General features: G+C 38.3%; 1 protein-coding gene across 1 annotated transcript in view; it reads left to right on the forward strand.

Annotated features, from left to right (window-relative positions):
• RFTN1 (raftlin, lipid raft linker 1) overlaps window positions 1-23,657 on the forward strand; it is a gene marked incomplete at both ends in the record, with an annotated part of 85,296 nt that overhangs the window by 42,909 nt on the left and 18,730 nt on the right. The window contains 2 exons of the mRNA XM_080364195.1: window positions 12,644-13,067; window positions 17,179-17,382. Of these exons, the coding sequence (XP_080220321.1) occupies window positions 12,644-13,067; window positions 17,179-17,382 (628 nt within the window). The remainder of the gene's footprint in view (window positions 1-12,643; window positions 13,068-17,178; window positions 17,383-23,657) is intronic.

Consider the following 23,657-nt stretch of genomic DNA (forward strand, 5'->3'; position numbering starts at 1 on the left):
ATCCAGAATAGTGTTGCTTTCAATAGACTTTTACATATACTGGGAAATTTGAAAAGAACCCTGCAATTCTTTGTTTGTCGCCTTTTTAAAATATTATTTCTGATGCTATAATATTCTGGCGGACTGGAAATTAGCAGGTTATGTCCATTTTAGTGAAGACAGATTAATCGTGCATGTTTCAAATTTTGCAGCATCTGTTGTGTCCTATTGCATGTTATAAAAATTAGCATTAAATACTATATTTACTTAGCCACATGGTGTAAGAATAGTGTGAATAGGCATACTCCCCTATCTTTAATCCATCTTGCAGTGATGATAGGTAAGAATATTTTGTAGAACAAATTTCAGCACAGGTTGTATGAGCTTGATAGGGACTCAGCTTGACAGATTGCACTCATGCTCAGTCTTTCCTTTTTACTATGAATTATAAAAGCTGAATTAAAAATAATGCAACTATGACTTTCTGATCATCACTATCATACTTTAAGATATATAGATTTTGGTATCAGAACAAACTGAAGTTTTTTGAACACTTACTGAGATTCAAACATTTGAGTCCAAATACTGTTTCAGGCTTTATTGTGTTATCGCACTTTTATTCTGATACTGTCTTTGATTATTTCAATATACTCACACTTAGGCAAAACTGGTGTAGATCCTGTCTGTCACTTTCAACATGTTTGATTTTGTTCTTTTGAGTCAGAGTAGAAATATAGGCTTCTCTGTCACAACTGGTAGCAAAATTTTATATCATTGCAAGAGAAAATTTCTTTGCATTTGTAACTTCAGAAAGAGAATGGCTAACATGAAAACAAAATGACAACCCAAGAGTCAGCTTATTTTCATACATTTCCAATTCTGAGACTCTTTAGAATGTTTTTCTAGACATGGAAATGTTTCTGTTGGTAGAAGCCATTTGATTATGGGGTTATGTAGATGCCTTTTTGAAATATAATAATTTAAATTTCAATAGCTAAAATGTATATTTACTGTTTCTCTGTAGGCTGAGTATGTCACTCATCCTCAGATGTTATTTGATGTGGAGGAATTTGAAGCTCTTTGAAGTTGTTGCTGTCAAGTGTGTGCTGTGTCACTGTCTCTATCTGATTAAACACGTTGCTAAAGTCTCAACACTTTTATGTAAATCTAACTCAGAAAACAGGACTTGTTTGGGAGTAGGAATTAATTGTCATATTAACTAATTTGTCTGAGCAACAAAAATGTCCATTGCTTTTAAGGGCATATAAAACAGATGTTTACAAACAAAATAAATGAAAAAATAAAGGATTTTCTGCAAAGAAAGAAGTAACAAAAAGCTGTTAGAAAGGGCAATTGCTTGCTTTCAAAAAAGAACAAGCCTATAATTCTTCTCAAACTGTGGAATACAGTTCAAGTTAATAGAGTCTTGTAATTGAATAGGCAAATCCTTGATCACAGAGCTTTTCATAACAGAGGCTTTTAGCACAGGTTTACGTTGCATTGCAAATAGTAAAAAAAACCCCGAACAAATAGAGTAGTCCTATTTTCAAAACAAGTCAAAATTTTCTCCAGCTATGAATTTACTAGAAAAAATTCTCTAGCCTGACAAAATTAATTTTATTAATTTCATTATGCATTGTTGAGCCAGTATTGTTTACATGGAGTTTGAACAACGACGCAATTTTGATAGCTTCTTTTCTCAACTGATGTTTTGTTTCACTTAAACATTTGTCATATCGCATATTCACTGCTTTGCTCTTGGCAAACAAAAGACAATTTTGCAATGGCATACATCACAGGTAATATCTTTTTTTTTTCTTCTGCAACTCCATATAAATGTTTAAGAGTAATGAAGTGGAAACAGGGATGTTATATCACCTGGAGAATTCTTCTCGCTCACTGAAACAAAATGCTTCAGTACAACACTTACTATAAAACATTTAAGAAATGTAAAGAAGACTCTCTGGTCAAACCTATGTTCTGTTGCTGAGATCCTGCTGTGCTTTGGGACTCTGTCACAATTCTCTACTCTCTTCTGTACATTTTTGCCATGGCTGTGGGTTCCGACAATGGTGAGAGCCATTGGAGACAGGAGACAGGGATTAAGGACATGTTGCACAAGATTCATTCTTACTGTACTTTCAACTCACACTGACATCACCATGTTCTGTGTATTCTTTCATATCAATGTAGATCTAGTGCAGCTCAACATGTCCCAAAGAGGTCAAACAGTCCCACGGTGTCTTTGTCATTTAATTCATGGGCAATGAAAGAAGATGTATATGTACTTTACTGCTGCATTGGTACTAGCACTCCTGTCTTTAGCTCTCAGGCAAAACAGAGATTAAAGATTTGCTCATCTGCTTTTTAATGAGCAAAGCTGACTTCTGAACTTCTGATCGCTGTTGCTCAGATCACTCTGAAGTTGTTGCAAGTCAGAGATGTTGCTTCTTAGATACTTCACTTTGTAATACTTTGACTTGTGTCTCATGTAAAATAGGGTAGCTTTTAATTACTTCCTTAGTTGCTCTTTATTTCTGTGTATCCTGTTAGTGTTTTTTTCATCTGAGAGTGTTATCCTGAATCTGCTGAGACAAGTAAGGGAAGGAGAAACTAGGCTGACATCCCAAGGAAAGAGTTATTTTGGATACGCAGTCATATATGAATGCCAAATATGTTTCTCATGACCTTGGTTTTCCACATGAATCTGAATTATGTGCTCTAGAAGAACTGTAACAGGCAGAAGGTTTTACTCGTATGTTCATATCTGTGCGGTGCTGGTGAAAAGTTAGGAAATTTACTTTTTCTTTCCAGTTCTGACATTTTAAAATTTAGGAAGCACATCTTTGTATCCTTGGTTGCCTGCCTCTTTGAGAAGGAAATTCTTGTATATTAACGTTTTTCAGTTTGACCCCATTGCAGAGGTTGTATTCCTTGTCCCTGTGGACCCATTACCCTTCCCTGGGGAAGTATGATAAGCACAGAAGCGCGTGGTTCAAAAATGCCGCAGCTTAACTGAAATCCAAGTGCAGGCATCTTCCTTTTGTGTTCTTGATCAGACAAGGACCTCTCCCTGCTGATCTGTCTTTATTTGACTCAAAAATGAGGACAACTTTTTCCAGCCGTATGGATGAATAATTGGGTTTGCATTTTCAGAAGCGGACCAGTTCAGCTTGGAAAACAACTGCCGTCTTGAAACACCTCTGTAATGCTTATCTTACCGTGAAAGTGTTTGTCAAATCTGCTCATTGCTCGTCCCTCTCTTCATACTCTCGGTGAACTTCAGTAAGCGAACAAATGCCAACAGAGGCACTAGCTTGAAAGTCACTAGTAACATGTCGCTTTAGAGTGTGGTCCTCTGAACAGCTTCTGTAGTCCAAAGTACCCTAGAAAGAATTTTGACTCCTGCAGATGGAGTCACTTTGCCCGTAAGTTTGTTGACATTTATTTTCTAGTAATAGCATTGCTGGGCCTGTGAAGTGATGGTCCCTCTCAAACTTAAGTGAGTGGGACCTCAGGGAGGAATGTGCCAACAAAACACATTGCAGGGACGCTGCCACCCAGGTGCTTGTTCTAGAGTTGGCATCTGAAACAGTGACCACCAGTTCTCCCTGGTACAAAGGCAAGTTGCGTAGGGAATTGGACTGCTTTGAAGGAGTGGCCATACAATACTAACACTTGTATAAAGAACTCACAGCCTACATTGCTGAAAGAATCTACTGTATTTGAGCCTGTTTGCCAGTTTTATGGAATATATTGTACAACTGGTATTTGCCAGAAAACTGGTAATTTTTCTAAATGTTTAAAAAAACCCAACAAAACTATAATGAGGAATGAGTAAGTTTCAAGTGTTGGTTTATGTGCCGGAAATTAATACACATTAAACTGTAGCTGAACTTGGTGTACTCCTGAAAGGTGAGGCATTTCTCAGAGGGGTTTGATCCTCCCGCCCGTCACCTGCAGCAGGCAGGATACGGGCTGAGCGTTTGGGAAGGAGCCACGACACAGTCCATGCCACCACAGGTCACTCTCACTGCTTGTTTTGCCACATCGATGTTTTTATCAAACTCTCTCCAGTTGGTGAAGAATTTTTACGTTAGCGTTGCTGGTCAAAGAGAGATTAATTTTCCAGCTTCTTTTATGGTGCTAGGTAGAAGCAGGGCTGGAGGACTTCTGTTTCTCCTACAAAATAAAAACTAAATACCTCTATGAATTCTCAAGAGCTTTTGAAATCTTTCCCATAGATGTTCCCAGTCAAGGGAGTGATTCAGCCCAGACTTGGCTCTTCAGTGATTTCCTACATATTTACCAGACAAATGCTCATTCTGATGTATCATCAAAACAAGGGACTTCCCATATCCATACAGTGTGTGAAAGTGATATTAAATGATTTTTGAACTCCCTGCTTCTGAGTTTTAATACTCTCTTCAGCATCTAACTATGAAACAGCAAGAAGATGCGGAATGTGAAAAAATGTGTCATAGGACAAATGCATCCATAATGTACTTTTGAATATATATAAGTATTTGTGTTTGTGACAGTATGAAAAGGAAATGAGAAGACAAAAGTCTAGAATTTCTCAGAAAAAAGAATGTGAAAATTACTCATTTTGTATACTTTTTTACTTTTATTTATAATAGCTAAGAAAAATATTGTTCTTTTCGTAGCCGTTCCAGTATTTCTCACATTCCTGTATGTATCTTTTGTTTGTCATTTCTTGTTCTTCATCTCTAAATCTTTGGTTTGAGATTTCTTTTTTAGAAGGAACAAAGAGATACAGCTTATGTGTTCTGAAGAGCACTAGACTGCTGATGGATTTCTTGAGTCTGTTGCAGCCTTACAAGGATCTCTTCTGTGAAGTCTCTGATTGCTCTGCTGGTGCCAGGGTTCGTTAGACAGATATTGTAATCCAAAGCATTATTCTTTACTTCAAATATGTTTTAGTTGGCGTGTTCAGAAATGTCCTGCAGGGTACACAGTCAGAGCAGGTGGCAGTAAAAGACAGAAGAGGGGAAAAATTGAGCCTTTAATATTGCTCAGAGGATTGTTCTTCAAATGAATAAGCAGTTCAAATTTACTTTTGTGGCTAGAAAATGACCCCTCTGGAGTACTGTTTATTACCTAGGATTACTTATCTAGATGTGATCTCAACCTCTTCTAAAATCGTTTCCATCCTTAAAACAAACCAAAAAAATCCCACTCCAAAACCTTGCCTCTCCAGGGTATTTGCAAATGAACAATACAACACTTATTTCTTTAGCACATTGTAATGAAAACCACTGCTGAGTATTTAGCCGACTGCTTTGTTTTCTGCATGTTTTCAGTGCAAACAGAGCCTCTATTTTATTTTTAAGTATTTGGATCTTGGAAGTAGATATGGCCATGAAGCAGAAATTGAAACTCCACATCAATGGTTCAGCTGTTTGTCATCTGCTGTGATAATATTTATTAAAGTGCATTTTGTTAACATTTTGTAAGTGTATATATAGCAAGAGATGGTAAAAAATAGCATAATACTGTATTTTAAACAGACTGGTGTGAAGGGAAACATCTGTTCCTGGTTAAGCTTCTTTCAACTTGTGTTCTTTTGACTAAGCCCTCTAAGAGTGGTGTTGATATATATCTTCCATGAACACTGCAAAACTATTTTCAGGACTCTCCCAGGAGCCTGATCCTGCTTTTATAATCCTTTGCCCCCAGCAGCTTTCGGAGTCGTCCTCTTGACCAAGATAAAAATAGATGTTATAAAATCAGTAGTCAGTGCTTCTAATGATCCCACTTCAGTCTGGTGAGAAAAATTACTTTTTTAATAACAGTAAATATGATAATATTTTATACTGTGCTAAAATAAGACATGAGCAAATTTTTCAAATTGTAATTTTGGCTGCAAGTAACAGATGGCTTGATGAAACAATGCGATTTTAAAGAAACACTCTTGGGTTTATATGAAGATGAAACAGTTCCCTGCAAATTAATTGTAAAGTCTGTAAATTTGAGACTGAATTATTAATTTTTAAAATATTCCCATTGTCCTGAACGTTTTAGTTTTTGTTTTCATTGCTTACGACAGAGATGGACTAAACCTGTGTGCCAGTTTTGAACCACTTTAGTGCTAATGACTCTTTTCTCATGTTCCACAAAGAACATTGGATTGTGTTAATCCAGCTAAAAGGCTTGTTAGATACAGCACTCAACCAAATATCTCTAAATCTTTATTCTCCCCTTGCTTGTGTTCACCAATTAGTACAGGAGTTTCTCTCAAAAGGTTCATATACGAGACATGAGCTTCGTTTTGAAAATGCCCATTTTTCTAGAGCAAGCACTTGGGACAGAATTTCTACAGACTTTTTTCTGACAGTGTGTATCAAAAATTTGGGTTGAGTCAACATAGCTGGCTGCTCCATAGCAGTTTATCTCAGGTCTAAAATAGCTTTTAGGGAATAAATCTTAAATGACATGGATAAATTCAGGATTTCTTTTCAGAGTGGAAGAACACAGGTACGTTCCATGGCCTTTGGGCAGGTACCGCAGTTGCCTTTGTAGCCTGTGTGCAGCAATGTTTGCCCTTTGCCAGCTCTGTGGAGGAACAGATGCTAAAATAAGACAATAATTTGAGAAGAATCATCGCACCCAAGACCACAGAGGATGAGCCAGTGTAGTTTCCAAGAGCTGTCAGCTAGTGAGATACGCTGAAAGGAACGAGTGTACTTGCACCACGCTGCACTGCATGTTTAGTCTGGTTATATTGTTCTCAGGAATGAACATACTGCCTTGGCTCCAGTAGCAGGAGGCATATAGCTCGCTGTAACTTAATATCTCTTGGCAGCACTGTCCTAAGAGCCTGTCTTCTGTGTTACTCGCCATAGCAGGAGGTTGTAGTAGCTACTTGCTTCACTACATTTCTCCCTCTTCTGCTCACAGGTTTCAGTTCCCTTTTGCAGAGGCTGCTACCACTGAGCAGGTTGTAAAACTGCAAAGCTTGCTTTCTTTTCCCTGTTCAGTGCTTTGTTGTGCTCTGCCACAAATGCAGCCAGAGCTTCAAAGTGTCGAGTCAATGGTTCTGCTCAATGGGCTGCATACTGCAAAGAGGGATAGGCAGCATACATCTGTTTCTGCAAGAAGCTAATTACCTCTTAACTTTTGAATTCGTCTTTGGGCTCTATTATCTTCTCTTGGATCTTCCAACTTATTTCTAAAACTCTTATCTCAAGTTCCTAAATGGTAAAGTTCTGTTCAAGGTTTTAACTGGAAGTGTCAATATAAACACTGTCAACAACACTGCTTAAAGGATGATTCTGTGGTTTGGGATTATGGTAACACTTTTCATGTACTACTAAATATTAATGAAGGAGGACACAGTTGGAAGACTCTGGTATTGAACATCCTTTTTCCAGTTCCAGCTCCTGGAATGCAGTACATAGCGTTCTTCTCAAATCACAAGATCATGTTCCTTACATGAAGACGCTGGGTGCTATGTCGGTTGTCAAAGGAGATTTGCTTGAATCCTAAAAAGAAGGTAGAAAAATACAGCGGTCTTGTTTCTGCTACACATTATGAGATCTAATGCCTCTAACATTGTTCTTTTAAAAGCTGCAACCAAATAAACAGACAGACAAGAATTTATTTTATTGCCTAAGGCAGCCTAATGCTTGGCTTAAAAAAAAAGTCTAAGATAGCTCTGAGCAAAATTAACCCAGCTATTGTTTCCAAGGCCATATGTTTTCCCATCAGTAGGACTAAGTAGCAGTCTTTCCCTTAGTTTGCTGCAGAGCTAACTAAATGCAGCTGACCATCAGAAAATCAGTTCATTGCACAGAGGGAATGTTGTCCTTTCTCCAAGCACATTTTTGCTCTGTGTGCTCTTCATAAATTGTTTCTGTTGTTTGTTTTTATATTAGCAGCAATCCCTTTTACTGGGTTTCTGTGGCATTCTTTCAGTACCTTGTTATATCATGAACCGTTTAGCAAACCTGTTACTGAAATGTTCACTGCTAATGCCTAGGTTTTGAAGGTGGGTTTTTCCCAGATCATCAGGAAGTGTAAGCCTTGAGACCATTTAGGACTGCTATAAACTGGAACGCCCTGATGACATTAGTAAAACTGCTTCTCTTCTGGATGCATCCCAAAAATGTCCAGCTCCTAGCATACAAGAGTTAAGAGAAATTCCCAACACTTATTAAATCATGTGTTTGAAGTTCCTTATCCAAGAGAGAGATCCTCAGTATTAAATTGCTGTGTGTTATTTCCCATGTTTATTGATGTGGGTGGAATACTATCCTGAGGTTGCGGGAAGTTGCTTTGCTGTGTGCCATCCCATGAGAGAAATGTACAGAATCTCCCTGTAAGCAATTACTGAAGCTGGCAAAAGTACACGACACTGTTCAGCATGGGATCTATATCCCTGAGCTTCTGTATTTATAAGTCGTACTATCATGCTTGCTACGAATAGGAGATTATTACAGAGCTGATAATGTAACAAGAAACACAGACTCACAAGGAATATGTGAACTGTACAATGAACTTGCAATGTGTCTTTATTGTAAATAAGTTTGAAAAGAAAATCTGTATGTGGCTGTTCAAAATGAGCTTCCAACCTGGAATCTTTGCATTTCTTTCATGGTTGTGAGGCCTGTAGTGTTAAAACAAGAGGATTTCACCATATACTCATTTTGTTTGGAAGAGACACTCATAGAGTGCAACCGTAACCTAAGTCTGGCACTAAACCATGTCCCTAAGAACATAATCTATACATCTTTTAAACACCTCCAGGGATCATTCAGCCATACTGTTGCCAGGTGTGGTTTTACGGATCTTTAAATTAGACTGTCAGCCATTTTCTGATTAGGTAGGAAGCCTTCAAGAGAACCAGAAGTATTTAAAAAGATAGGACATAAATTTGCTACATCAACATAATGTTTAGTGGTGCTGCTTTGTGCTGCTGATGGTTCCTTTTTTCCAAATGAAGTATAAAAATAGCAGTCAGTCAGTTCTGAAATAAACAATAACACTTGACAAATGTTGAAAAATGTTAACACAAGTGCCCTGGCTAAAATTCAATTAAGCTAGAGACATCAGGGTTGGACACGGTGCTTGTTTCTATTCCTGCTAGGGTTAGTAGGAGATCTGATATTTATTTCACAGATAGCAAAGGCTAAATCTGTCGTTTTTTTCCCTTCAGAGAAAATGCCAGGTTTCTAATCAAGCAAATTATAGGGATGACATTAAGTTCTTTAACTGCCTCGGCCCTCTGTACACATGAAACTTCAGCCCTTCTTCAAGCAGGTTCTATTTTTAAACAGGCATAAATGCAATTTGTTGCATGCCAGTTATAAACTAATTTGAATGTACCCACTTGGGTGTTTATCCAGATTGAAATAAATGAGTTAAGTTCTGCTTCTGTTGTTGAACAAGAACATCTTTTGTGATGGAGACCTGTTCTTGTATTTGTGGTTAATATAATCCAACCAGCACTTTATAAGGCAATAAAAATGTTTCTGTTCCTATCTGGGAAAGCACCAAATAAATTTTTTTATTTATTGTAAAGTTTGTTGGAATTTCCCTATTAAGAAATTCCCAAGTTGGAAAGAACAAGTATGTAGCATATCTAAAATATGAAAAAGGTCAGTAAACCAGCTGAAATTAGTATGGATCACCTAATGTAAGGGCATTTTTAATCTAGCTTTTTTTCTGATGCGATAAGTGGTAGAGAAGCAGTTGTTCTGCTTTTTATGTTTCTTCCTTTTGTTTAGTCCTACAGTGTAGTGTGACAAGGACCTTTGTTAGTACTCTTTGTTAGCGCTCTAAACTGGCACATAAAGACAAGTAATTGTAGTATTTATCCAACCTAGTATATGTTGTGAGTGACGCTGTCAGAGTAGCATCAGTTCTTCCCATTAGGTTCAACTTTCCCCCTGCTTTCTCCCCTGCGTTGCCCTTGTACTGATTCCCAGCACCACATCTGTTGAGATATTTTCTCAAAAGCTGGAACAGACACATCTGTCTGTGTGCACCAGTGCAGATGCCCTGACAGGTCCAAAACCCACCAGTGGCTGCTAGAAACAGCCTTTCTGCCCTGTGTACCTCTTGGGTACCACCTGCCCGGGCACTGAGGTTTGAGCTTCTTTAGGTCTGAGTTTTTGTTTTTGATAATTCAAATATTCAACATTTCAAATGCAGGAAACAGGAAATGTGAATGTATACTGGATGGCATAATTCATTCTGAATGTGGAGGCAACTAAAATTTTGTACTATTCAAGCTCTCAACAGGATGCTGAAAAATCAAATTCTCTTTGTTTGTAGTCTGGAGATGTTAAGGCTTTATACTGCATTTATGATGAGAGCTAGCCCCTTCATGGTTTTGTGGAAAGTTGGAAGGAAAGACTGTTTGCGTCTGCTGATACATCACTTTGCTGTTCTGCTACTTAGATTGCCCTGTTGATGTAACATTTCCTGCTAAATTTGCTTTATTGAAAACAACGGGATGCTTAGTTCTCCCTAGTGTAATTGGAAAAATTTGAAATACAGATTTAAATAAGATTTTGTGTTCTGTATACTACTGATTAACTTGTTGGGAAAGGACCTTGAAGATACAGTCTCTTTTTCCAATCTTTTTGCTAAACTATTAGGCTAATATGGCTCAGACTATCATTCAGTCCTTAGTTACTTCTATTTCCCTTCTGAGAACAAGAGTCTCAGAAGAAAATCCTTGGGATCAGGTATTCCTTAGGACAAACACTATTTTTTGAGTGAGCCAAGACTGCAAAACTTTAGAACAGTAGCTGTGAAAGCTGTTCTCATCCAAATCACAGCGTGGGAGAGCCTGGTATAGATTGACAAGCAGCCTTTATTGACCAGGACCAACGAAATTACTACATATGTACTGTCCTCAAACTCTTAACAGTTGTGTACTAGTTAAATTTCTATAATTAGCCGCCCTGCAACCTACTAAACAAATGTGGTGTGTCTGTAAATTAGTGATTAGGGATGAACTGAATTTGCAACTCTATCATTAACTGTATAAAAAAAATATTTGTAAAGTTACAACAGGGAGTCAGGGCCATTAAGCAGATTCTGAATGCATCTATCATTGACATTCACTTAAATCTAGTTTAAAGCATATTACGTGCTCGCTTTCTTTGTAGAAAGAGATTCATTTCATCAGGATACTACTTCTAGTAGTATTTTTTTTGGAGGTTATTGTCTTCTTTAGCAATGAGCTTTAGTTAAGTCAACATCCCTTGTTCTCTGGGCTAAGCACCTGTGAAGAGCCTTGGCTTGTTTCTTGGAGACCTCTGACAAAGTTCCTGTGATCACAAAATCAAGAGTTAATTTAACATGGAAAATATAATCATGGTTTGAAGAGGAAGTTCTCGTTGTTGATCAGGTATCATCTGTAGGTTTGTGTATTAGTAACATGTTACCAGGAAGTAGATGATTCATTTCGGAAAACAAAAATTCTGGGTAAGAAAGATGCAGAAATGAACTTCCTCTTATATTAAAGAAAAAAAGAAAAAAAAAAAAAAAAGGTTGTAAGAGATTCTTCCTATTTACTTGCTATTTAAAAAAAGGGCCTGAACTGTTTCACCTAAGTTTCATACTAAGTTGAGCCTCGGGAAAGAATTAAGACACTTTAACTCTCTGGAATTACATGGTCTGCAGAGAAAGTGAAATTATTTCTCTGTTCTCAAGGCATTTATTTTTATAATATGTGTGCTTAGACTTTGCGTTATATAAAGAGTATTTGTTACTTGGAAACCTATTGTTTCTAGTGGACGATTTTGATAAAGGAATCAGCAGACCCCCATGTTTTCACCAAAGTCTGGCTCTCGCTGCAGCTTCTCCTGGGTCTGAGGGGTTGAGGCTGGTGACTCCAATGGACGGTACATCTGCAGTGCTGGGTCTGCCTAAAAGAGATTTCTCGGTCTGCTTGGTCTTGAGCCTTCCTTAGCTAACACCAGTTTTACCAGATTGTCATTACTACTAGGCCAGTGCTTTTTTCTTAGAATCTTTTGTGATTTGATTCCTTCATTTTCCTCCTTTACCTAAAGTGTTAAGGATCAATAATAGTGCTCCTTAGTTTCCATTATTCTTTGCTCATCTAACACATTTTCTATTCTGAGTTCTCTATCTTTCCAAAAGCAATGTATTAAAATAGCTTTGCTTTCATATACTCATGATGTGAAAGTTTGCCATTTGTGTCTCAACCCAAAGTAGGAAAAACAACAACTGTTGCTATAAAGGTGCATATAACAGAGGGAATTAATAACTGTTTCCTGGCATAAATGTCATAATCACATACTTAATGCAGCAGAAGGTGTAATGTTAATGTTAAGTCACTGACTTCATAAGGTTGATACTAAAACTTTGTGTGCATAATACCACGTCTGATACTTTATCCCTTGTGAAGACATATGTAGGCATTTTCTTGTGTTTTGTTTTGGATTTCCCCCTCTCACTTTCACATTATTTTGGATGGTCTAGGGAGCTTTTCATCCTGTTTCTCTAGAATATAACTTTTTATGTAAATGTAACATGACAATTTCCTGTGGTCGTGGACAGAAGTAGCAAAATGACATGCTAGCCATCTTGAAGGATGTTATTTTCTGTATTTCTGTTTAGCTATGACAGCTTGACAGTTAAAAATCCAATCTTCTTTGACTTGTAGATTCAAGATGCTGCAAGTCAAGGCTTGAAATTTGTTGGAATTATACCTCAGTACCACTCCCAAAAGAACTGTCTTGTCAGCACCTCCCTGACACCTGCCAGTAACAACTCTGTGCAATCAAGAGATAATAAAAATGTTTCAAATTACCCCAAGAATCACGCTTCACCGGATGGCGAGAAAATAGATGCCATTAATGGATGCGATACTCCAGCCCTGAGTGAGGAAAGTGCTGACCAACGTGCCACATCCCGGGAGGGCTGCAGAGGTGAAGGACAGGCTGATGAAGAGCTGACGCTCAGGTCTGCGGAGGGGAAGGAAGAACTGGCTCAGCATGCGAACCCAAGTGTAACAGAAGCGGCGGACAAGCCAAACGGGCTTGCGGAGAATGAAACGCCAGCACGATGCTTAAAACCACTTACTGGCAGTAAGTATCGTAGTGACCTCCCATACATAAAAGCCAAGTTAAAATTGCCTCAATTATGTTCCCGGCTCCTTTGGTGAGTGGGGATGCAGGGAGGACCTTACCGCTGTAATAGCGAAGGAAAGATGCACTAAATGAGCCACTTAACCTGATTTCAACACGGTTACACAGTTCACTACGACTGAGCTAAGTCAGATGGCAAATGAAGAGATGATATAAGCCGGTGCAATTTTTTTATGGCCCGTTCATTTGCCTGAGTGTAAAGACATACTTTTATCTGCTGTTCAGCCGAATTGGTTCATTTCTGTATTTGTATATTATCTCAATACCCTGAGAGCTCTTGATCTTTGTATCTTTTTTGTCCATTTGAATGAAAAGCTCTGCCAATGTGCTATACAAGCTTTTGCAGCAATAGAGGAATAAGTCACAAAGCCTTGTCACAGTTAGCCCCTTTGTAGCAGGTGAACAAATAGTTGAAGCCACATTAGGAACAGCAGGAATATATGTGATCTGGACTCCGAAGTCTCCTCGTGTCCTATAGTCAGGCTGGCATCAGTGCTACAGTCAGAACTGTAATTACTAGAAAGCAGCAGTTATTGTTGTTAATGACTCATGCTTGCTAATTCATTATAAAGGTCCTTTTGATAATGGTGTTCCTAATAATTTGCCTTCCAATTCTCATTTTTGGTAAGATTATCCTTATATCAGTTTTCTTTCCTTCTTTAACTTCTTTGACAGATTTCTCCTCAGCTGTGTATTCCACTTCTAAGTGTCATTTTATGCCATCAAAAACCAAAAGTCTCAGCTGAGGTCTCAAAGTACCCTCTTTATGGTGTTTGTTGCTTGGAGGTTACTTCAGTAGCAGGAATTGTGGTGCAAAATAGGATGCAGACCAGAGTAATTTAGAAAATGAAAAGTCATCAGAAAAAAAATATTCTTGCCCCATTTCTAGTATAAACCTCAAAATATTTGTCTTTCTCATATTTGCTTAAAATCCTAGAAAACTGTGTGTATACTCATTTCTCTTACCACTTTGCTTACATTCCTTACAAGCTACAAATCTTTGTAGGAAATTCCCTCTACGTTTCTTTCAGCTGGTACTGTCCTTGACTTTATTACCCCCATTCTTTTTGTCTTACATAGATTCAGTCAAACAATCCTACCCCTTTGGGGATTTTGTATATAGGACTGAAAATGACTTTGCGCTGTACTTTCCTTGGACTATTGTCTTGGTTTCCGTTGCATTTTGGTGTAATTAGCTTTTTGCCATCACATTTGGATCACACTGTAGTGACCTTGCACCATACTTTCTTCAACTTTTAGTGGGCAAGGGGGCAGCCAGATTTGATCAAAGCGTAGCTATTATTTGAAAAATTTGTTCTAGTTTACACTAGAATCTTACACATTATAAAACCTCCATTAGCTTTATAGTTCTAAACTAGTTATCTCCAAGTCTAATCAGACCAGTTCTTTCTCTTTTTATATACGCTGTCTTTGAGAGAGTTAACCTAGAGAGTTTAATAATCTTTTTTCATGCTATTCTTCTCCACACTGAACAGTGGAAATCTTTCACTACAAGTAACCTTGTTATTAATATTTCTGCTTAATGTGAAGCTGATCACCCCCAATCTTCCCAACTTCTATCTGTCTGTAACACCCCAGGATTTAATTACAGCTGCTGATTTGCCAGATAAGAGGTTTTATTTTAAAAATGCCTCTAGTTTCCTTATTTATCTTTCTTTCTCTGAGTACTTTTGGACTTATTTATTATTTCTCATACAGTTTTCATTGTAATTGGTGAGTTATGCAAATATTTTCCAAGACTGAAGATCTGAGAAGGCAGTTTAATGTGACAGTTCGTCTATAGTAGGATTTTCCCAAATCACTAAAATCTATTGCCTGTACAACACTGCTGATTTCTTTATTACTCTTGTATGAATTTCTGTTATTACAGCACTCCCTTTTCCTCCCATGGAAAATGTGTTTCAGTCTTTGGCACCAGTTCTCCATCCTTCCTTGGGAACATGAAGATGGAAAGCATCAGGTGTTCTTGGTGGTTTTTGCTGGAGTTTTTTGTGTGTTTTTTATTCTCCAGTTAGCCTACTTATTCCACCAGAAGTTACTACTCTTGAGCTGCTTCTTCCTTACATAAAACTTCAGAAGAAAATGCAATATTTGTTACTGTTCATGGAATCTTAATTTTGTTCTTAATTTTAGGGTTTGTACTATTCAAATGTTCTTTTTATGCTGCTTCATTTTTTTTCCTGACTATTTGGTAGTGCTCATTCACCTTCCCTTTTATTAAAGGGCTCTTCAAAGCATGTTGGAAATTATTTGCCTGTGAACAAGGCACAGAAATTTTAATGATATGTCCAAAAGCACTGTGTTATGTAGGACCAAGCTGAAGGTGTCTTTATCCATGCTTGAGCAGTCAGATTTGCTGGTGAAAACTGTGGTCAACAGTGACTTGAACAGTGGTTGGTACTGGTGTGCTACACAGTCAGGAATGGTGACAAACCAAGTCAGCCACTGAAAGACACATTTTAAATGCATGTTGTCAACAGCCCACTGTCAAATCCAAATTACCATCTCCCTATGGTTTTCCAGTTCCATAATTTGCTGTTGTTAATACATCTTCATACACCAAGAAGATCTCAGTTTCCAACATGAGCCTATTTTGGGGGTCAGAATCAAACGATTGTAGATGTTTTCTGTGTATGCTCTCCTGAGGTAGGGTTATCATAATGTTCTTTTTCTGAAACAAGTGGTAAACTGCAAGAGGATTCGTGTTAACAATTTATTTCTTTCTAATCGATTTGAATCATGGGTCGTGTCTGAGATCATTAGGTTTATTTTTCAAGTTTGGTTATATTATGAGATTCCTGCTCTCTTCAACTGCTGCCAGCCTGACTCTGAGCATCTCCCTTCTAATATCTTTTTCAATTTACACACTAGTTCTTGCTCAGTGATGTTTGTTAGAGAGCAATCCTAACATTTCTCTTGACATCTCTTTCTTCAATACTTGAGATTAGAACATAATAACTTGGAAACATGAGGAGCTTATTGAATTAATGAAATTCATATAATGTCTTTACCTTTTATTTTGGGAGAATTTTTAGCATTTGGAAGTCAATGGAAGTTTTACCATTGATTTCCATGTCCATTAATAAGTAAAATGATAATATAAAATTGTTTTATTGGTAATTTTATTGATGGTTGTAGCCTTCTGAGAATTTGGAAGGTGCATCTGTACTTAAACTTGCTTCCAGTTTTAGGGCTGTGAAAGCTCAGCTTTGCTGTCAACAGTGACTACTTTGTAATGGTAAGCCTCCATTAACTTCTGTGATGTACTAGAGGGGATATGGAGCAGAGTCTAGAAAATATTCTCATTTGTAAGACCTTTCAAAATTCTGCTTTCAAAATTCATTTGCTGTTGTGTGAATGCCTCACCTTGTCTCAGACCCAGAGTAAATCAGTGATCCAGCTAGCATAGTCTCTACATTAATGGTTCATTGCATTTTCTTTAGATGAGACTCCTAGTTGCTGTTTCCATGCCACTGCATTATCAAAACTCAGTTATTTAATACTTCAGTTTAATGACTGTGATCTACAGAATGCTCCTAAATTTGCAGTAAGATTTTGTATTTTAACTGTCTTTATTGTCACAGCTCTTTTAATAAGTCATTCAGTAGAAAATTAAAGGTACTCTATGCCTTAATTTTTAGTGATTTTTTGACTGCTACAGTACTTAAAGCAGTTTGTGGAGCATGTTTTCCTATCTTGGTTTACACTGATAACTTCAGTAGGTGGGTTGTCCATTAGTACTCAGGTACTACTATATTTACATGTTTTATTATCAACAATGAATCTATTATTAGTAACAAATATTGTAACATCAATCAAAATATCATATTGGGTTTTGGGACCCTACGGTGTTGGACACTGCCGAGATGTATTAAGGAGATAACCACATCCCGAAGTATTTTTTTGCAATTGCACGGTGTAATCAGGCAATGGAAAACAGTGGGTTATGCATTGTTTTAGCTGAAAATATTGTGATAAGGTTGTTGGTTGTTGCATTACTGCATTTTTTTTTTTTTTTACTTTTTGGTAGAAACAGAGATCTTTGTTCTCTTCAACAAGCCAAAAACCCCACAGAGACGCAGCCAGTATTACACAGTGACTATCCCTATGAGGATCTCCAGGAATGGGCAGACTGTCAACAGCTTAGAAGCAAATTGGCTGGAGCACATGACAGATCACTTCAGGAAAGGAGGCTCATTGGTAAACGCCATCTTCAGCCTTGGAATGGTAAATGGTATGGAAATTACAGAAAGCATTATGCTGTGATTATGTTCCTTTCTCCTCTAATAGAGGTCATTATCTTTGAAGAGAAGACATTTGGGAGGTGCTTTAATACAGTCTCGGGGCAGATTTCGTTTAGATCAGCCTATTTCAGTGAAATAGAATGAAAGCATAAGAAATATTTTGGCATTTGAATAAGGAAAACAGATCATGTATTGTATTTTATAAACATACTAGAAATGATCCTGTAATTGCAGAAATACACAGCATTAAGAAACAGTATTGAGTAAAATTAATTAAACTAATAATATTGTAAAGCAGATGACGTAAATGGAAGAGTGGTTTTCTTCTTAACTTTTCAGCCACACAGTGCATCTGGGTCTGATTGCAGGTTAGTGTAAGGACCCTCCAGTTTCATCTGGCCAACTTGTAGCAAGTTACTCCCAGTTCTTGGAGAGATCCTTTCCATCTCAGTGGCACGATGTTTTACGGAATTGTCTTCTACGTTTGTATCCTCCTAACTAGTGTGTTCATATGAGTAATGGATAAACATCGGTCTTAATTTAAGAAGAAAAGATTAAAAAACACATTTTTGTGTGTTGTGAAAATGTGGCACTGAATCCACCTTAACACTGTAGCCCATCTGTACAGCACTCATGGCCACCATGGTGTCTCTGAAGACAAGGCTGCTGTACAAAGAAAGACTTTGGTGCATAGTAGAGATCTGAGAGTCAAAACCAAGGGACAGTGAGAACAAACCAAGGGAAGTACTTTAACACAAAAATATTGAAGTTACAGACAGATTAATTTTACTGGAAAATTATGTGACCATGGTTAAAGTGCTTATGGCTGAATCTTTCACCTAATTTTGGTTTGTTTTGCATTCTTCAAAAGGAATGTGGTAACCCATAGACTGGGCACTGCAGCTAAGATTAGTGGGTTTGTGCCTCACAATTACAGGGGAACTGCTTCCAGAAAATCTTCTTCTCGTTTCGCTGCCGGTCAGAAGTCCAGGACCCACGATAAAACACAGTAATATGAGTCGGTTCTGGTAGAAGCCAATCAGGAAATAAACAGGCAATCCTAATTTTTCATTTTGCAAGCAAGTAGCAAAAAAGGAAGGTCTAAAGTTCAGCTGATGGAATGCATTCACACAGCTTCCTGGAAAGCCTTGTAATTGCTAGTTAACTTGCTTAAAAACAAATGGTCATTTACTTTATGTGTATAAATTGCAACTCATAGAGGCAAATCTAATTGGCTTTATCAGGCTCAGTGTTGTCTTTAATAAAACTGCTTATCAGTGCACTCTAAAATGCTTTAAACACAGCATTTTTCTGTTATTTAAACTTCTGAAGTTCATTTACATAACAGAGGCCTGGGGGAAGTTTGTGTACTTGGATACCAGAAGAGGAGTGCTGGAAAACTGCCTGCGGACACAGATAAAGTTGGCTTGAGTGACCACAGTAAGGTTTCAATGTAAACAGGACAACGAGATGTATAAAAGTGGGCAGATTCTAGATTAAGTTAGATTCTTAATTGTTCATCTTCAGTCTCTAAACATTTTTATTAGCATTTCACAGTTATAGGGAAAACAGGTTTAGAAGTCAAGAAGCTCAGAGTTAAGGTTTCTAAATGTGTATTAATTAGAACAGTTACATTAAAATGCCCTGAACGTAAACCGTGCTATTAGAACGTTTGCTAAGAGCATCTGTAAGTTGCCACCAGTCGCAGTTAAATGTTTATGATTTAAATTCTAAAATTTTCCCATGCTGCAACGAAACGAGACACCTTTTTCACTCAGACACCAAGGCATATGAAACAACCCAGGATAGGGAGGAGGGAAGAAAGAGGGGGCTGAGGGCTTCTCAGCTTCTGACTTTTTTTCTTGTCTTCTATGGCAGCCCATCCAGCTCTTCATAGCTGGTCTCCTTATTCGCTGATTAATACTCTTCCAAATTAAGGTAATATTAGCATAGTTTCTTTAATTGGTTATATCACATTTCTCTGTACAGGGGACTGGCTTTCTCTTTGGCTTAAAGTATGAATTCATTATTTTGCTTATTAGACTTAAAAGCACAGTTGTTATTATCTTCTTCTTTCCCCCCTTGTCCTTGGAATGCCCAATGAAGTGAAGATTTCCAGATTGTCAGTAGTCATAAATCTGTTTCTTCCTTCTGCCAACAGTTTAATAATTAGTCTTTAAAAGAGTTTTTAAATTCCTTGATAACAATTGTTTCTTTTTGCTTATTGTACCAGATAATTATAAACAGAGATATAACACAATTGCAAATTACAGTATGTAAACCATGCTGAGTTACACAACATATTAAATGTATTAAGATTTTTCTAGTAAGTTAGAAACAACAACATGCTCTGTCCTTGAATGTTCTTATGTTGACATGTGACAGTTATTTAAATTTGGAGTTCAGTTACTTGCTGGTGTTTTTCATCTAACTCATGTTATTGCTGATTCTGCCTGTAGTCCCAGGTGTAAAGTGATCCTGCCTAGTGATCTAAAGTGATCATAGGACTTCACCCTTGCCCTCCTCTAGTGAGAAGTGAAGGCTGTAGCAGCAAGCTACAGATCAATACCAGTGCAAATAGAAAGGGCTTAACAGGTGTGGTCTCTTTCCTGTAGCAGCAGGTCTCCCAACAGCACTGTGAGAAGGAGAAGGGAGGAAGAGTAAAAGCTAAAGTTATATTTCAATGCCTTAACAGAGTAACCACAAGCTTGTTCATCTTTAGTTGTTTTGAACTGCAGATCGTTAAATGCCTGGCATTTTGTATTTGTTCTACTGTTCTGTCTGTGGATATCCTGCCTTTCAAACTTAGAAAAAGCCAGCCAACCAACCAGAAAACGTTGTCAGTACTTAAAGAAAAAGCAAATGAAACAAAATGTGAGTTGCTTGGAAGAGGAAGGTAGTCAGATTTTCAGGAGGTTAGATTGATTGTGTCTGTTACATTCACACTGCCTCTGACAGAGATGAACCAATGATGCATTTGGTCAATTATAGTCACCTTATCCACTGAAGTGGCTGGGATTTTTATAATCCATATGGAATTTTTTTTTTCTGTGTGTACTGAAGGTGAAAAGATTTAGGAGGAGGGAGGAATATAAATATGAAGCAAAGGCCAGCGTTCAGTTCACATTCCACATAAAGCCGCAGATAGCTGGTTTTCCTCATTGAGAGCAACAGCAGCCTAAAGGTTAGTTTCCTAGATAAGGGGGATTTGTAGCTGAAAGGCAACAGGGGGAAAATTGTTGCCCACTAGGAAAGCTGTCATGGTAAAGTAAGAAATCTTTTCCTGTATACTTCTTGTAAATCAGAAACAAGAACATCAAAATAGCTTTTTGTCAAATGAGCTACATCAAATATTTATACAACCCAGTGAAAATAGCTTTTTGTGCACAGTAGGATGCCTTAATAAAAAATGCAGTGGTAATGGAACATTTTCAGAGAAAGGACAGAGACTGTAACCTTTACGTTCAGAGCTTTTTCTTTAAGAAAGAGTGAAGCTATGTCAGTTCAAGAGTAGAGACTGGGAAATGATACCATAAACAGCAAAATCAAAATGGTTTGTTTTATTGGCATTCCTTACTGCCCTATTGTAAATGAACTAGCATTTGAAATTACTAAAGGCCTTTTTAATGTAGGCTAAGTTTCCAGAAGCTAAATCTTTTTAGACAAGAGATTACCAAAAGAGAACAGCATACAACTGCATCAGAATCAGGAGATACCTTGCATGAGGAACAATGGAAAATGGGAAGACCAGCTCACCATCTGAAGCTTTAGATGGCTGATCTTCGTAGATAGGTTAGGTAAGATTCAGCTGCATAAATGCAGGCAGCGCAGACTCTGCAGGTGTCTGCATATGAGTTGTCATACAAAATTGTAATTATAATCTCCATTATAGTCAATGGAGATCTAGGCGTAGACCAGTATAGTAGGATTTGTGTTGTGATTGATCTCATCCTAAATCAAATATCTGAAAGAGATCAGATAGATTGGAGTGGGTGGTTTGGTGACAGCAGACCTAGATAAGACTGAGATACTCAGTGCCTCCTTCACCTTAGTCTTCACTGACACAGTCTTCCAGGCCACTGAGCTTAGAGGCAAATTTCATGGAGGTGTGGGACTAGTAGCAGTGGATGAAGATCAAGACAGGGATTGCGTGAGTTCATGGGACCAAATGGTCTGCATGCAAGGGCACTGGGACAGCTGGCTGATGTCATCACAGGGCCACTCATAGTCATCGTTGAAAGGTCATGGAGAGCAGGGGAGCTTTTCAACACTTGAGAAAGGCAAAGGTTGCGCCTATCTTTAAAAAAAAGCTAAAAGACAATCCAGAGACCTACAGGGAGATTGGACAGCCTCACTTCATTCCCGAATAAATTGCTGAATGAGTCCTCTTGGAACACATTTCTGGACATGAAGAAGGAAGTGATTTGGAACCGTCAGCATGGATTTAACCAGAATAATTCGTACTTGATGAAACTGATTGTCTTCTGTGATAAAATGACTGGATTTGTGGATGGAGGGAAATCAGTAGATGTCATTTTGTGTGAATTCATCAAGGAAGCGCAACAGTGTCTCCCACAATATTTTTGTATCCAAGCTAGGACCCTGCATTCTAGATGGAAGGACAACTAGATGGGTAGAAAACTAGCTACATGGCTAGGCTCAGAGGGTTGTGGTTAGTAAGTCACACTTTACCTGAAGCAACTTGTGGAGTACCACAGAGATCTGTCCTGGGACCTGTCATGTTTAACAACTTTATCAGTGATGCAGAGGAGGCAATGGGATTTGCTTTTGTTACATTTACAGATGATCCCATGCTCAAGGGTGCAGTTGATGTGCTTTAGAACTGTGCAGAGGGAACTTGGCAGGCTGGAAGAATGTGCTAACAGGAGCTTTTTGAAATTCCATGAGTACAAATGTCCTGCCTCTGGGAAGAGACCTGCTTTTTCACTAAGCCAGGCTGGGGACTGCCTGGCTGGATGGCAGCTCTGTTGAAAAGGTCCTGGGGGATGTTAGTGGGCAGCAAGCTGGAGATGAACCAGCAGTATGCCCTGGCAGTAGAGAAGACAACAGCATGCCATGCCGTAACGACAAAATACAGACAGTAGATAAAAGACAGTGATTGTCTTCCTCTACTTGGAGCTCATTAGATTGCATCTAGACCACATTCAGTGTCTGGTTTTGGGCCCTCCCCCAAATGGGGCAAGGAAGATGCTGACAAACTGGAGATAGTTTAGCAGAGGGCCAACAAGATAATCAGTGGCTGGAGCACTTGTCCATGAGGAAAGATTGAAGGAGCTGGATTGGTTCAACTTGGAGAAGGGACAGCTTTGGAGGATCTAACAGTGCTGGAAGTACTCATGAGTACTTATCAAGAAGATGGATCCAGGCTCTTGACTGAGGTGCATGGGAAGAGAATGAGGAAAATGTACATAAGTTGAAACAAGAGAGGTCCTGGTTGGATATAAAGAAAAACTTTTTCATCATTAAACTGGTCACGCTTTGGAAGAGACTGCCCAGGAAGCTGTGCTGTCTCCATCCTTGGAAATTTTCAAGACACAACTAGATAAAGCCCTGAGCAATGTGGTCTGCACTTGTACTGGACCTGCTTTGAGCAGGAGATTGGACTGGAGACCTTCTGACCATCCACCTGAATTATTCTGTGAAACTGGGTCCTGAATGAAATAATGAATATTTCCCTCCATCAGCTGCAAAGGGAGTCTTGGATGACTAACTCAGCTGTAGGCCTCTATATCATAAATATCTGATGTTAGATTATGTGAATATAACCTAGTGAGCCAGCTCTAGGACATGTAACTATAGACTTAAGTTGCTCGTAGAGCTAGAGCATCCATGTGATAAAGGAATTGCAGGTAAACTCAGTTGCATGTGTCCATCTCCTCACCCTTCTACACCTCTGTGTAAGAGTTTCTCTGAAACTCCTGCTGATCCTGATACCACAGCAGGGTTATATGTGCCTTTTCTCCAAAACACGATCCCATTAGTTCTCTTTCTGCTGCTTTCTCCATTCCCTCAGCTATTCTCAGCATCCCAAATGCTTCCCATGCAAAGGAATTAATGATCCAATTATTCTTTCCTTTACCTCCCACTTTTCTCTGGAAGAGTAGGAGATGACCTGTAAAAGGGAAAATGTATGGCCAAGGTGTGAGAGTTGGCAGACATGCATTCATGGAATGAAAGTTTAAACATTGTGGCACGACAGGTAGAGAGGAGATTGGTTATGGTTACGGGGGAAAATCTTAATGAG

This window comes from Nesoenas mayeri (genome assembly GCF_963082525.1).
Source record: "Nesoenas mayeri genome assembly, chromosome: 2".
Classification (NCBI taxonomy): Eukaryota; Metazoa; Chordata; class Aves; order Columbiformes; family Columbidae; genus Nesoenas; species Nesoenas mayeri.